Source organism: Syngnathoides biaculeatus, chromosome 7 (assembly GCF_019802595.1).
Source record: "Syngnathoides biaculeatus isolate LvHL_M chromosome 7, ASM1980259v1, whole genome shotgun sequence".
In the NCBI taxonomy this organism is placed as follows: domain Eukaryota; kingdom Metazoa; phylum Chordata; class Actinopteri; order Syngnathiformes; family Syngnathidae; genus Syngnathoides; species Syngnathoides biaculeatus.
Genome location: NC_084646.1, coordinates 24,411,469 through 24,427,201, shown reverse-complemented (window position 1 = coordinate 24,427,201; position 15,733 = coordinate 24,411,469). Strand labels below are relative to the sequence as shown.

General features: G+C 40.7%; 2 protein-coding genes and 1 long non-coding RNA gene across 5 annotated transcripts in view; 2 read left to right on the top strand and 1 right to left on the bottom strand.

Moving 5' to 3' along the window:
• Nucleotides 1-3,930: 3,930 nt before the first annotated feature.
• LOC133503544 (uncharacterized) lies at nucleotides 3,931-6,178 on the bottom strand. 2 transcript variants are annotated; one of them, XR_009795763.1, is made up of 4 exons: nucleotides 5,955-6,178; nucleotides 5,468-5,593; nucleotides 4,218-4,289; nucleotides 3,931-4,120 (listed from the first exon to the last, which is right to left on the bottom strand). It is a non-coding gene; the product is annotated as an uncharacterized LOC133503544 (long non-coding RNA). The 2 variants fall into 2 exon arrangements; XR_009795762.1 differs by having other exon boundaries at nucleotides 3,931-4,289.
• Nucleotides 6,179-6,371: 193 nt separating this feature from the next.
• Nucleotides 6,372-8,195, top strand: foxd3 (forkhead box D3). The gene has a single exon (XM_061825277.1). It carries the CDS (start codon nucleotides 6,644-6,646, stop codon nucleotides 7,823-7,825), a length of 1,182 nt encoding a protein of 393 aa, XP_061681261.1. The 5' UTR covers nucleotides 6,372-6,643; the 3' UTR covers nucleotides 7,826-8,195.
• A 6,303-nt stretch (nucleotides 8,196-14,498) lies between these two features.
• The window catches only part of alg6 (ALG6 alpha-1,3-glucosyltransferase), a 35,737-nt gene continuing 34,502 nt past the window's right edge, over nucleotides 14,499-15,733 (top strand). Inside the window, exons 1-4 of one of the 2 annotated variants that reach the window (XM_061825746.1) lie at nucleotides 14,499-14,541; nucleotides 14,879-14,963; nucleotides 15,377-15,466; nucleotides 15,589-15,677. In XM_061825746.1, coding sequence (XP_061681730.1) covers nucleotides 14,896-14,963; nucleotides 15,377-15,466; nucleotides 15,589-15,677 — 247 coding nt within the window. In that variant the 5' untranslated portion in view covers nucleotides 14,499-14,541; nucleotides 14,879-14,895. Of the gene's footprint in view, nucleotides 14,690-14,878; nucleotides 14,964-15,376; nucleotides 15,467-15,588; nucleotides 15,678-15,733 lie in introns of both variants that reach the window. The other variant, XM_061825744.1, reaches the window with a different exon arrangement.

The window sequence follows — 15,733 nt, the reverse complement described above, 5'->3', positions numbered from 1 at the left end:
GAGAACATATTCCAGTGCTGTGAACTTTGTGGCCACTGTGTAACATATCAGAACCGCTTGCCATTCATTTTGTTTTCCATCTAACAATCAGCTTTGCCTTACTTTTGCGGCAATCTCAATGTGCCGCAATAGTGTAGTGACCCCCATCTCCCAAACTTCTCATTTGTTAGGGACGGTTGTAAATATTAGAACTGTGTTTTCCAGTCATCTGGCAGCTGTGGCAGAGCCTGCTACCTCTGGAGTTTCTCATTATTACATGCAAAGGGGGACCTGTGATCTTTTTAATTATTCTGCACTTCATTTCTAGCTCACCATTCAAAATGCAACATGAGAATTGATTGCCTCAAAGATCCATCTTTATAATCTCCTCTCAGATGATAAATTATCCAACTTTAGGCCGAGGTGGACGGGTGGAGCAACCATGCGCGAATCTCTCTTAATGCAGAGCAGAGCGGCATCTCTGTCGTGTGACAGGGTCCAACACTGAATGGGCTGCTCTTTTTCCCTGGCTGAAAGGGGGGGGGGGGTAAAAATGTGGACTTGTTATCTTGTGAACTCTCAAACATGCAAGATCGGAATCTCTTGAATGTCAGCGACAGAAATGGAATTAACAAGAGATCTTTTTATTGTCACAGAGGGTCATTAGCCTGCCAATCGGGGTAATTATGGAAATGATCTCCATGGCTCTTTGGAATGTTTTTCTGCTTCCATGAGGACTTGAAAGTGTTCAATCAACCTCTCTCATGGGAGAGTTCAGTCATAACTGCAAGTGTACCAGCAAAATCAAATTAAGCAAAGACATTTCATTAGTATTTATGGCCCTGAGGCATTTGTAAAAGTGTGGAGTAGTGGAGTAATGGGGAAGTGTGGACAGGAGAATTATTGCTTAATGACAAAAACCATACCTGGAAGACATATGAAAATGAATAAGACTCATGGATTGCATCTTTAAACAGGAATCTTGTGGGAATGTAAATTTTTGATGCTTGTGTGCCTGACTTTGGACTTCCAGCACAGGTGGAAGGGCAGTCAACTTTATTTCAGTTTTGGTTGTATGAAAATGCAAATAATTGGCAAATTCAACCAAACTGAAACAGTAACATGTAGACTTAGACAGTTATTTGATTAACCATAGACAATTTTCATTGGTTACATCAGAAAATGATCAATGATTATTTAAGACGCAACAAATAGTGCCTGATAAATTTATGACACCATTGTCCAATATAATGTTTATGCTATTGCTGCCCTTAATTAATAACATTGGTGATTACCAAAATCATTTTATGTTTCTGTCATGGATACGTAGGACCTCATTAATGGAAAATCTTAATGCTAAAATCTAATCATTATTGTTCACTATTTTGCTGAAGGAAAACAAAAATCAAGCAAGCAGATTACTATTAATTGATTAAAATGTCGTTGTAGTTATTTAAGATAAATCTAGTTTGACTGGTTGGATGTTAGGGGAAATACATTTCTGATTTATAATCTCATTAGTTATAATAATGTGACTTTAGTTCAAAATGTATCATTCCTGTTTAAAATTGCAATCTGTCATGAGACCACTAAAAATTAGTTTTTGAAAGAAAGGGTTTTTTTTCTCAATTGAATGATCGGTGATCTAACACATTTCTTGAGTATTTTTTTTTTTTTCGATAATAAATGTTGACCAGAGAAAACGTGAGGACATCAGAGAGGTATGGGCAGTAAATTGTAACACGTGTATGGAATCACCGGCTCTGTTTAGTCCACTTAACCTCCCTTAATTGACAATTAAAAGATGCAGTTCTTAATTTCAACAGGCAGCATCATGACTTTGATTACTGTGTGGGATGTGTACTTTTCTGTTGCGATAACACAAGGGCTCATTTTAGAAAGCTAATAAGTAATGGCCAAAATAAGAAATGTTTTTGTTTTTGTTTTGTTTTTAAGATGAGCAGACATGACGTCCGAGTAGAGAAAGGCCTTTGTGCACATTTAATGGCTCAGAAGGCTCTATTTAAAGCACAGGAATGCTTCTTGATGACATTGAAAGCATCGCTGTCAATGAATCAAAACATCCCGATCAGTTTTCATATTCATTTGTTCAGCTTTTATTTAATATCCAATTAATAAAGGACCGTGGTGATGAGGTTAACAGGATATATGCATGACTTTTAATGTTGACAGAGTGGGTTCCATGTGATGGTGATTTAGTGTGATGTTACTTGTACAGTATGTACAAATATATAACCTCACACACTCTCTCAGTAAGCAGATACTGACTGAAGGGGTCACAGTGAATGGGGGTTCATTGAATATGAACTGAGGAAAATGCTGGCTCAAGTGACAACAACATGACGATTTACATTTTGGACCATGGTGGGCCAAAGTGAGGGGTTCTCTGATTTTTTTTTTTAATGATTTTTGCTTTTATACTAATACCACTACAATAAATAATAATCATATTAATAATAAAAATAATACATTCTCTTTGGGTATTTACTTGTGGGCAGAGAGGTTTCCTCAAATTTACCTTCTTTCTCTCCCACACCCGCCCCCCCCACCCCCCGCCCCCTCTTGAGTGACGCAAATCGCCTACCACCAAGTTAACCGCAAATCCAAAGAGTTTCAGTTGAGTTCGTCACCCGGACAGAATTTGCATGTTTCTACCATCGCTTTTATTGCCTCGATGATTCCATTTTAAATCGGTCTGCATGTGTTTTGACACCGTGCTAATTTGCACTGTTTGCAGCCGGAATCACATCTACAGCACACTAATCGTGTCAGCTTGATCTGAATGACAAAAAGCTTCCAAACTGAGTGATGTTGCAAGTAGGCCTACATAACAACTGCACATTGGCATGGTAATGTGGCTGCATTTATCTGAAGTTGTCTGTCATTTTGCATGTGCCCTTATTGCAGCTTCTCTATTATTCTTCCCTTTTTTCGGTAAACTAGTGGGGCGGGGGTTCTTAATACATCATATTTCGAAAATAAGTATCGTATTTTAATGTTATTTGGATTTTTCCTTGTAATTGGGTCTGTCAAAAATTTTATACTTTCCGGCATAAACTCCCGCACCCCTGCGGCGCGTGTGAGGATGAGCGGCTTGGAAAAGGGCTATATACCGCATTGTGTGCATGAATTGAACTGACGTCTGATTTCCTGCTCTCTAAATTTAAATTAATACCTACGTATCTTGTTGCATGGTGCACATTTTAATTATTCAAAGCTCTTGCAGATTGAGAGGATGTCTGAGTCGTCCAAAGGCCTGCAGTCAGTTCTTTCAATTCCGTGAATGCATCTCAGCGCTACCTGCTGACATCTGTTGGACAAAACTGGCCAAATAAACTGATGAAAAAGTGTATAGAATTTTCACGAAACCACCTGTGATTGCTGTTTTATTAGTTTGCTGATCCGGTGTTTAAAAAACGAGAAGAAACTCGGATTTTAATGTTCTTGAGCGTCTTCGGACAAATGCAAGCACACGGACGGTTGAAGATAGGCTCCGTCATGTTGTTGGACAGAAACTTGCGGATTGATAGAGCGACAGGCGGTGAATAGGGAAATGTGTGTGGGGTTTTTTAAGAGTGGTTGAGGGCTCTTGCCACTGACCCAGAAGCATTCAAATAACCGTCAGGATTAAAAAAATAATAATAATTTACTATCAAATAATAATAAGAATAATAATTTCCTATCAAACTAATTTTGTCTTGTCTCTTTTGTTTATTTAGTGTTCTTTTTTCGTGATGTGAAGTGATGATCATTAAGTTTTTTGTAATCACTATAATAAAATGTACCCAAACCAGAGCAGAATATAAGGCGCATTCTGCGTTTAGCTAATAAAGGAACCTGAAAATTAAAAGAATTTAATTGAAAATGGGGTGTGAGAAACAATATTCAACCAAGACGCATAGAAAAACACGTTTATTTTGCAGTGGGACTTATTTTACATGTTTTTGAATAAATAAACATGAAAGAGGTTCAAAAGGATTCGACTCCACCTTTGCAAAGTGCGTCAATCCATCAAACAAACTGCAGTAATATTTTATTTGAACGCCGAGGTTTATTGGAGCACCTCTCACACAGCTCAAGGACGTGTCCGAAGCATCATCAATGTCATAGGAAGTGAATCCTATTGTGTGGTAGACAGAAAATAATTACAATATTGTTATAGGCCTACTACAACATAATTGAAAATTGCGTTCGGGAAGTTGATCTATCATATTTACACCATTGTCTGACTGCGTGCGTATTCGAGAATAGTCACGCGCGGTACCACTCCTTTTCGCAGGTGACCCAACCTTTGAGCCCCAGATTAGGGGGGGGGGAGTCATGTGTGTGAAAGGCAGAAAGAGAGAGCAAAGAGAGAGAGAAAAAAATCTGAAATCAACAGAGCGTCGCGTTATTATGATCACAATTATTAGTTCCGTGACCTTGCCGTATAGTCAGTGATCACGTGACGTTTCCTCTCATCACCTGTCCTCGAGCAACAGCAGCAGCACACACACACACACACGAGTCGTCTTATTATACTAAAAGGTTCGGCTCCGGTAAGCCTTGCATGTATGCTTAAAACGTACATTTCATTAACAAACTCCGGTGGTCTCAGAGCAGATTTATGAGGTTTCAAAACATCCCAGGAACACCTGTCCTGCAACAAGGTTAATTCGGTTATTTTTCACCTTACAAGGCAACTGAGCTTTCTTTTTATTTTTATTTTTTACAAAAGGAGTCAGCCGGCGACCGCTTCCACAAGAGATCCAGTTAAGTGGAGGGCGTGAATACATCGTGTTATCCCAATTTAAAAAAAGAAATTCTAGTTTATTGCGTATGCAATGAATATTGTTTTTTTTAAAAAAATCTCCAAGTCATAAACCAGAAAGGTGACGGGGGTGTTTTGTTTAAATGAGTCCCACTCAAATCGACTCGTTCCGGCTAAGTAGTCCGTATTGACGGTCTCTCGGATCACGCAGGTCGGCCAAAGATTAACACCAGAGAAGTCTAATTGGAAGATACATGCTGACCCCAGTGAGCATTATTAATGATCGCATTTCATTAATTCATTAATCCCACATTTATTCCCAAATCATGGGAATACGGCGCTTCTTCCCGCTGGGTAAAAAAAAATGAAAAGCAAAATAAAATCTAAGGGAGCCTTATAACACAATTGATTATTATCACTATATAAATCAGATTACAATAATAATGGCAAAATGTGTATCATTCTTTTAATACGAATATTTTTTGCATCCTGTACCTGCTTTTGGCCAATAAATAATTCTTACTCGTTTAGTAATATTATAAGTAGCAATTTCTATGTTATCCAAATTTGAAATTCGCTTTTGTCACAATTGACTTGTGTTGATGATTGATGTTTTCAGGAACCCACAAAACGGCTCTAATAAGAATCTATTTAGCGCTATATAATCGCAATGAACGCCAAGTCAAAGAAAAACAATTCAGTGTATTAAATGATAACCTTTGAAGATTTCCGGTGAAGTCAAAGTCCGTTTTTTCCGGCTCCTGTTCCCACGCATGCAGCTGCTCACCTCCATGTGTTTGAATGATGGAATCTCTTTGCATTCTCCCGCTGCTGCATTTCCTACTGTTTTCAAATGTAAAAACATGCAATAATAGGAGTCGTTAACACCTCTTCCAAACTCTTAAAGAAATTCCTTATTCATTCATTGCTGCAACTGCTGCTTCTCAATATTCTTCCCACCCTTTGCTAATCCCGCGGGAATAAATACACTTGAATTAACATTTTTCATTCAATGATCGGCTGCAAAAAAAAAAAAAAAAAAAAAAAGACAAGTGAAAATATCAGGTGTGGTGCATTGGAGTCGCAAAAAACAAATTTTAAGGATAATGTTCCACTATTACAGATTCGATGTACGCATGCACATATTTCATAATGCTACTAATAATGGAAACACATTTAAAAATGCTAATAATGAGAATCCAACCTTAATGCGGTCGATTTCATGCTGCAGCTTTCGTCACATTTGCAAAAGTTAATCGTGAAGTGTTTCGCGAGTTCGTGTTCAAGCGGGTCGGATCGCTCAATTACGCAGCGCAATTTTCTCTCTCTCCTCGTGCTCTTCGTTGTCCTCCTCCCGCTTGTGAGCCGTTCAATTGTCTATGACTGGCGAGCAGGGGAAATGAGCGGAGAGCAGCACTGCTGATGTCCTTTGTTGACAAATCCATGAAACAACTCCAGTTTGCATGGGTTCACAGCAGCAGCAGCAGGGGAGGACGAGAGAGGGGGCGTGATGCCGTCACCAACCACGTGGCCAGCCCCTCATCATATACTGCGTTTGCTGGAGGTGGAGGTGGTGTAGTGGGGGTAATCTATCAGAGTCCCTTTTAAAAGCTCCGACCTTTAAAGCATGTGACATCTCGGCTGTGTGCTCCAAGTGTGGCGGATCCGATAGAACAACGCCGACATAACAAGTCGCCTCATCTCCGCGCAACTTGCGCAGCAAGAAGAAGTTTCTCTTCGCAGACATCCGATCTCTTGGCAGGGGCCAGCACAAAGTCAATAGACGATCGGTCTGACCTTCCCAGTACACGGCCGCTTGTTTCGGCTTCAAGACTTTTTTTTCTCTCTTCCTCTTCTTCTTCTTTGAGTCAAGAGCTGTAAGTAAGCCGTGAGATGACCCTGTCTGGAGGCAGCGAAAGGGCCAGCGACATGTCCGGCCAGACGGTGCTCACAGCAGAGGACGTGGACATCGACGTGGTAGGCGAGGGGGACGATGAGTGCATGGAGCGGGACAGCGACTTGAGCGACAGTCCCGGGGGAAGCATCCTGCACGAGCTACGCGATGACGACGATGACGATGACATCGAGGTGGACAAAGAGGAGATGAGATCCGGCGGCGAGAGCTCCGGGGAGGGGGAGCCCGGCCCCGGTAAGGGAGACGAGCAGAGCGCCTGCACGCCGGGAGGTCCCGCACTCCAAAAGCCCAAAAGCAGTCTGGTGAAGCCGCCCTATTCCTACATCGCGCTCATCACTATGGCCATCCTGCAGAGCCCACAGAAAAAGCTCACCCTGAGCGGCATCTGCGAGTTCATCAGCAACCGCTTCCCCTACTACCGCGAGAAGTTCCCGGCGTGGCAAAACTCCATCCGCCACAACCTGTCGCTCAACGACTGCTTCGTCAAGATCCCCCGGGAGCCTGGCAACCCCGGGAAGGGGAACTACTGGACCCTGGATCCGGCCTCGGAGGACATGTTTGACAACGGCAGCTTTCTCAGGAGGAGGAAAAGGTTCAAAAGAGTTCAACCGGACGTGCTCAGGGACCAGACTGCTCTGATGATGCAAAGTTTCGGGGCCTACGGTCTCGGTGGCCCCTACGGACGGCACTACGGCATCCACCCGGCCGCGTACTCCCACCCGGCGGCTTTGCAATACCCGTACATCCCCCCCGTGGGACCGATGCTGCCCCCGGGGGTTCCTCTGCTGCCCTCGGCAGAGTTGAACCGCAAAGCCTTCAACGCCCAGCTCAGCCCGGGCCTGCAACTTCAGCTCAACAGTCTGAGCACGGCTTCCATGATCAAGTCGGAACCGTCCAACCGCCCCTCCTTCAGCATAGACAACATTATCGGGGTGTCGAGCTCGTCGTCGTCATCGTCGTCGTCCACAGCGGGCTCGGCTCAGGCCTTCCTGCGGCCTCCAGCGACCGTGCAGTCGGCCCTGCTGAGCGCTCAGTCCCTCTCGCTCAGCCGGACCTCCGCCGCCATCGCCCCCATCCTCAGTGTACCTTCCACTATTCTTTCGGGGCACGTTTTACCTTCGGCCACGGCGGCCGCGGTGTCCAAATGGCCCTCACAGTGACTTTTAGCCGAAATATAACAAAACATATTTTTATATTGAGACACTAATGCAGGGGATGCGTGGTAGGTAGCACTGGACTTGATGTAACTATATGTATAAACTGTTCACATACAGAGGAAAAAAGAAAAAGGAAATATTTCTGTACAGGTAATATTTGTAAATATTTTTTTTAATGAATGATTTTACTTTTTTGTCTTTTTCTGTTATATTAACATTAGAGATCTGTGATCGTTAGTTTACATTTGTTTTTTCTACTCGAGGCAACATGTGGACAATTTTGACCTCCCTTTCGTGGGAGGCACAAAAAGCTCTGAAATAATCTGTTTATTATATAAAAAAAAATCCAATCTATGTAATTCTGCGTAGCTATATTGTGTTGTACACTGGCTTTATTTGTAAATAAATCAGATAAATAATTAGAAGACACTTTATCCATTTTCATTATTAAGTTTTTATATTGACTAAACAAATACCGACAATGAAAATTATGTAAAGTCCAAAATAATTACGTGCAAAATTCTAAGAGAGAATTTTTTGTCATTTCCACATATGACCTCGTTATTATTTTTGTCAGTGTAAAACCTTTTCATCATGAAGTGTCATATATATTTTTAAGATCATAAACCTGAAGTTCAATCCAAATCGCATGTTTAAAAATAACATTCAATATGCCGAGGGATTAAAAACAGGTGGAAAAGAGATATTACTTTGCATATAGGGTACATGTATATTATACAAGTTATATATCATACGCAATGAAATACAAATCTTAAAAGTTGATACATTAAAAGAATTGTCAACGGGGGGTGGGGGGGGGTCCACGTGGATTAAACGCACTTATTTTTATTTGGACGAGGCTGTTGTACTGGATGGCACGGAGACCTTTGAATATTACATCACTTGCTGCTGGTGTCGTTTTCCAGGATTCGGTGGCTCGACTTCCTCAAAGATCACCGTTTCGACAGTTTCGCAGTTGTGTCTGGCTAATCACTTTTACACAAACAGCAAATGGCGTGTGTCGTGCGCTCTATATTTATCCGATCCCCTTGGGAAAGAGAGAAGAGCCTCTCGCTGCTTCATTTCACAGACACCGAAGAAGGTGACGATCATGTAAAACCCTTCTCCAATCTCCCACTGGTATTTCTAATATTAATAACGAAATAGAAAAGGAAACAATGCGATAATCATCATAATAATAATTGTGTTTTATCGGTATGCTTCAAACGGTGTATGCATAATTCGCTCAGAATAATGTTGAGAATGTTTTGTGTGTGTGTGTTATAGGGCGATGAGACGTATTTTGCAACTCTTGATGTCATGGTTTTGAAGAGAGGGTGAGTTTCGGCTTGCAATTGACAGACAGTTTTGATTATATTTTTGGGGAAATCAAAGTCGAGTAATTAAAAAAAAAAAGTAAAAAAAAAAAGCGAAACAAAATAAAACGAGTAAAGCTGTAATTGTTGGCAAGCTCGATGCGTCACTGTTCTTTTGAGTTCATGTTTATATTCGTCATCGGAGATTCGAAATCTAAATAGGAGTAACTGCAGTGAACAGTTGTGCCATTTGTACTCATCCGCCCCTCGTCTGTGCGACATAGCACCTGCATTAAAACAAAAAACCCCAAACACTCGCACCACTAGGGGACGTTACCTGTAGGCCCCTTGGGTCTTCATATGGGTATCAATTAAAAGTTTAAAGAGACATACCTTCTACAGAACGAGGATAAAGCAATATTAAAAAAATAATAATCCAATGCACATTTCAATTTAAAGGTCTACATATTTGCTGTTACTGTTTAGGATCCATTTGATAGCCTATTAGTTTTCACAGTTTACCTTATCAAATATTTTGGCCAAAATACAAATTGCTATGTCGGGTGAACATGCTCGTTTGAAAAGTAACCAATTAACTTTATATTGAGCTATGCAGCTGCACTTGCTGGTGCACAGGATGCAGAAAAGCCTGGAGTGCCGTTCCCACAGTTCTGACTGCATACTGCCCTTGTAGTTCTTTTAACACCAACAAGCTGAATTAATTGAAAAAAAAAAAAAAAACACACGGTAACATCTTTTGATTGGATGAAACGCGGGTGCAAAATTCTTGAGCAGTACCTTTCTATTTTGCCCTGGTGGTCAACCTTTTAACTGTGCAGGCTCCAGTGTTTTTCCCACATTGGGTTTTACATATATATTTATTTACATTTTTTTTTAGTATTCATGTTTTATAAATTAATTTAATCAATTTTGTAGCCGTTTTATTAATTATTTTTTATTAATTAAAATAATTAGATGAAAATAATTTTGTTCATTACTTTGTACAGTGATCTGACGGCTGTTTGCAATTGAACATGGCATCATTTTTTTAAAGTTTTATTTAGTTATAATTCCCTAAAACATCTGGAATCGATTGTGACAGTTAAATCCTATAATGTAAGTATAAGTTAATGGAGACAAGAAGGTTATATGAACTTTTGCCTCTAACTTTGTATTGTAGAACATACTCTGATATCCACATAAGGCCCTTAAAGCCGCAAACAAGAGATGATGGAAATCTGACAGTTGAAGTGCAATTAAGTAGTCACAAACATAATTCCATCCACCCAGCCTTCCATTCATTTTCTCCATTTGCTCCAGCTCATTTTACAAAGGTCGTGACTTTTGGGTAAGCAGGAGCCTATCTAAGGGTACTTACACCCTGGACTGGTCTCCTGACAGTTGCAGGGCACATATAAACACTCACATTCCCACTTTCAGATCTATACAAGCAAATTTGGGTCTTTAATTAGATAAGATGTTTCTGGAATATGAGAAAACTCATGAAAACATGGAAGCCTCTCAACTGTGTGGCGGATGTGCTAACCATTAATACACCATGCTGTCCCTTAACCCCATACATTAAATAGAGAATACTTACTTTGTATTAAGAACCCTTACCTGAGTGAGGGGAATGTGCAAAAGGGTATTCTGTGAAACAATTATTGAATTTAATAATAATAATAATGATGGAAAAATATTTGAAATTTGTGACTGGAGAAATACAGACACTAAGGCACCAATATAACCACCTATCCACCTCTCTGAATAATCCCGAGTGGATAATATTCATATTCAAAAGGTTTCTTGTTAAGAGCATCAAATCTCTGCATTCCCCAGTCCAAAAACAAGTATGTTAGCGCCTTTGGATACTAATTTGGATGATGGTGTGACTACGAGAATGAATGGTTGGTTGTTTTCGTGTGTCAGTCCTGTGATGGAATGGTGATCAGTCCAGGCTTTAAGTCCTTCTCAGAAGTCAGCAGGGATGGACTCCAGCTTTTCCTGACCCTGAACACAATAAGTGGTATAGAAAATGAATTACTTCCAGAGAGGAGACGAAGAACAAATACAGATTTGACCTACAGTACAACCTACAGTAATTGGAGCTAATTAGAACTTTTAATATCAGATAATATTTGAACACAAAATGCTTCTTGCTTTAACATAAAAGCAACTGTCATTGACAAATATACAATTTACCCTTTGACCTAAGTGATCAATTTATGTGGGATATTCATAAAATGGACGTAAAAACTTATTTCCCTGAAATTTGACCAGAAATCAGAGCAATTGTAAACAAGCAAGTAACAGGATACGGTGGATCACAGAGTGGACTGGGCCTGGTTTTGCAAAGACAGTTCAGGAGTGATTCATAAGTGATATGTCACTCCAGAACAAAAAATATATTTATTGGCTGAGGAAAACCTTTTAATGAAAGATCCAGTTCACGTTCAACGCATGAATAACATTTTTACTGAGTGGCCAAACAGTACTGTATCAGGAGGTTGGATTGTGTGTAGTCAAATGAATCATTTCTTCCAACATAACTTTTTGTTTGAACAGGCTCTTCTCCTACTCTACACACAGCCACTGCAAAGTTCTCCACAATAAGTAGGTCATCTTACACACCACGAGCAAAATCCTTCTCCAGGGAGAAGACCATAGACAGTAAATGTAGGTACAGCAGTTACTGAATATTTAAAAAGGCATCGAGATGAAGCAATAAATGACAAAGTAAAGCTGATGTGGCCAGGCATTAATAACTAATGGCTATCAGTGAGTTATTGGCTGCTCGCTTTGTAATGAAAGTGTCATTGCAAATCAGCAGTTGTCCAAGGTTATTATTATTTATACATAATTGATGCCAGAACCACAAAGAACATGTCTACCCAACACGTTGAGAACAAAGACGTTGGTGTCAACAGAGGAAAAGGTCACAGAGGAGAACATGCCCGTGGGCTGAGATTTACACTGCGAGGGGGCGGGGGAGGGCGTCCTGAATAATCCCACATCTGTATAAAGGCAATCAAAAAGTTAAAGACAATATTCCCATCTTCTGCTACAGACAACTTTTAATAAGTGCTCTTGCGTCATGAAAATCTGCAGTCCTGTAGTTGCGAGCCAGAATATCAATTTCATGTTTATTTTATGCACCACACAAAAGGACCTTTCAGGAAAAAGGGAAGTACATCGTACCTCATATTGCGTGGAGATCATTCTTGTTTTTTAAAATTCTGCCTTCAAAACAATTTGCAGTAAAATAAATAAATAAAAACACTCCCCACAAGTTAGATACCCTATAGAGCACCATGCTGCCATCTGGTTGATCACCAATGTTCCCTAAAACACACGCCACTGTGACCTTTACTCCATGGTTAATTGGCCCGGGTCCATGTTGATTGATAAAATGCTCATTAAGACACCCTTACCGTCCCTATCTTTGCTCTTTGCTCACCACGCATGCCACCACCTACACTTTGTTCCAGCATATTCATTAACCTAATTCCCAAATTTTTTACCAAATCTGTGACTTTTTTCAATGTTCTGCCTCAAACCACTGGAACAGACTCAATCAAATAATAAAACTGACCTAAATCATCACAAAATTGTTTAAAGTTACCGAAGGATACGTGATCTGTCACACACTTGTTCACAAAAGCTGAACCTCGCCCTGTCTTTGCTTGTGAATGACTGAGCAATTCAGGGAAGCTTTTTTCCTACCCATTCATGGCACCCACCAATTCACCCCAAAAATTAGTTATGACAAAAACCAGTCCAGTGCAAAGTAAATGGTGGGAAAGTTGCGTTTCTGCTCCATGAATGCGAACACATTAGCACATCAACCAAAAAGATGCACGTTTTTCAGTTAAGACGAATGTGTTATCTCGAGTTAGAAGTGGGCTGGAATGGGTCCGTGTTTGAGCAGAGAGTGGCCAGAGAAGTACTACTATCAGAGGCGTGCACAGAAAAAGACAACATACTGCTCAAGCACGAGCCTTTTAACGTGTGCCGAAAAAAGTGCCCTTCTTCGTTCATATGGTAAGGATAATATTCCTAATTTTCAACTTCCGTCAGCCCCCACATGATGCATTCATTCAATGAAAGAAACGCTATCAAAAGTAATTAACTGTATCACATTGAGAAACTAATTAAAATTGTTCCTTGTTACATTTTCAAAAGGCTAACTTGTAATTTCAACCAACCATATATTTATAAACTAACATTTCTAACACTGCTGATATGCTATTAAGTTGCGTATGTGGTCCATGGCAGTTACCTGATGCCTGCGCGCACCAGGTTAGTGACCTCCCGATTAAGAGTTGTCATTTAACTTCGAAACATATTTTTGGAATGTGGGACGAAGCAGTAGTACTCGGAGAAAACCTAGTCGATTCGAAGAAGTAAAATAACATTTTAAAGTAACGCAGAACAAACAACAGAGGGGTAATTATGCCAGAATAAGCAAAAAAATACCTGTCATGCGGCACCAATGAATGTTCCATCCATCCATCCATCCATCCATCCATCCATCCATCCATTTTCTAGCACTTTTCCAGGTCGCGGGGACAGTAGCTTTAGCAGGGATGCCCAGACTTCCCTTTCCAGAGCGACTTCATCCAGCTCTTCCAGGGATATCTCAAGGCATTTCCAGGCCAGGCGAGAGACATAATCCCTCCGGCGTGTCCTAGGTCATCCCCGGGGTCTCTTTCCAGTGGGATGACCACCTCAACAGGGAGGTGTCTGGAAGGTCCAGAATCAGATGCCCCAACCACCTCATTTGGATCCTCTCAATGAGGAGGAGCAGTGGCTCGACATTGAGCCCCTCCCAGATTATGGAGCTTCTCACTCTATATCTAAGTGAGAGCTCGGACACCCTGTGGAAGAACCTCATTTTGGCTGCTTGTATCCAGGATCTTGTTATTTCACTCATGACCCACAGTTCGTGACCATAGGTGAGGGTAGGAAATTAACTGGTAAATTGAGAGCTTCGCCTTTCGACTGAGCTCCCTCTTGACTACAACGGACCAATACAAAGTCCACATCAAGGCAAATGCGGCACCAATCCACCTGTCGATCTCCTGCTCATTTCTTCTCTCACACGTGAACAAGACCCCATGATACTTGAACTCCTCCACTTGGGGCAGGATCTCATCCTCAACCCGCAGAGGGCAAACCACCTTTTTCCGACTGAGGACCGTGGTCTCAGATTTGATGGTGCTCATTCGCATACCTGCCGCTTAGACAGTTGTTTTGTGAATGATTATTAAATTTCCGATTTTCTTAGTGCGCATGAACGTCTCCAAAGTTTGGACGCCAGTGACAGTATAAACTGACCAATAAGAACGTGCAACGAACCTTCCATTGATGACGTGACCAGGAAATGCACGCAAACTGGAAACGGTATCATTGATTAGATTCTTGCCACATTTTAATGACACAAAAAGCGAACTTTACTTCTTGGGAGTTATGCAGACTTGGTGTCTCGCTGGAATATGTGTTTTGCTTGGCGTTGTCGTGAGATGGGGCGTGTCGTTAAATTCATATTCCGGTAGGAAGCACTTTATATATGTAGTACTCTACAGTATAGCCTTATGTACTGCATCCGTATTTTTGATCGTGCTTTTTATCGGGTCCGCTCGAACCTCCATAAAGTATTGAGAAAAAAATAGTCGACAACCTTATAACGTCGTTTAAAACGCTCATGTTTAGAACCGAAAACTTGAATGTTTCTTTCCAGGAGCAGAAAAACCACCGATGTTTGGGGACTATGAAGCTCAGAGACACTGGCAAGAAATCACCTACAATCTTCCAGTACGTGAATGGTCAGTATTTGAAGACTTGTAAGTTCTTAACAATAAAGCACAATATTTTATTTTGTAATGTGTAGTACGTGGTTGTAACTCAATGTTTACCTTATATGACTTTCGTGTGCCAATCTGTTGCTACTTTACTTGTCTCACTGTTTATGTTATGTAATGTTAACAGCATGTTTCCCCCAAAATCATCATCAGCACACTTTGGGACTGTCGTAAATACGTTTGCAGACATGCCTTCCACAATTTACTAATTCAAACTAAAGCTCCAGTTTTTGTTATGGTTGCTCATTCATCATTTTTAATATCACGCGGTAGTTTTAAAATCAGAAACTGTGTGTTTTAAAATGTCCAAAGTGACACGTATTACTGTGTGTTTCCACAATATAACTTCAAGACATTCCCTTTTTATCCTCCTCCAGGTACTTCAATACGTCAGACAATGACTTGAGTTACTGGGGTCTTGATTATCCTCCTTTGTCTGCATATCACAGCCTGATCTGTGGGTGTATGTAAGTGATTCCACATTGAGATGAACACATCACTGAAACGATCATTAAAATTAGTTTTTTGACTTCACCCTGGCTGCATTTACCACGACAGCGACAAACAAAGTATGCATTTTACTTAACAGTGCCCAGATAATAAACCTTGAATGGGTTCAGCTTCACAAATCCAGAGGATTTGAAAGTACAACACACAAGTTATTTATGAGAACAACAGGTACAGTAATACTGCGAGGAAAAAAAAAATCCACCATCTATCTCCACTAACCAAAA

Excerpts from the sequence above, each read along its gene's own strand:
- foxd3 (XM_061825277.1), top strand. The coding sequence starts at position 6,644 with ATGACCCTGTCTGGAGGCAGCGAAAGGGCCAGCGACATGTCCGGCCAG.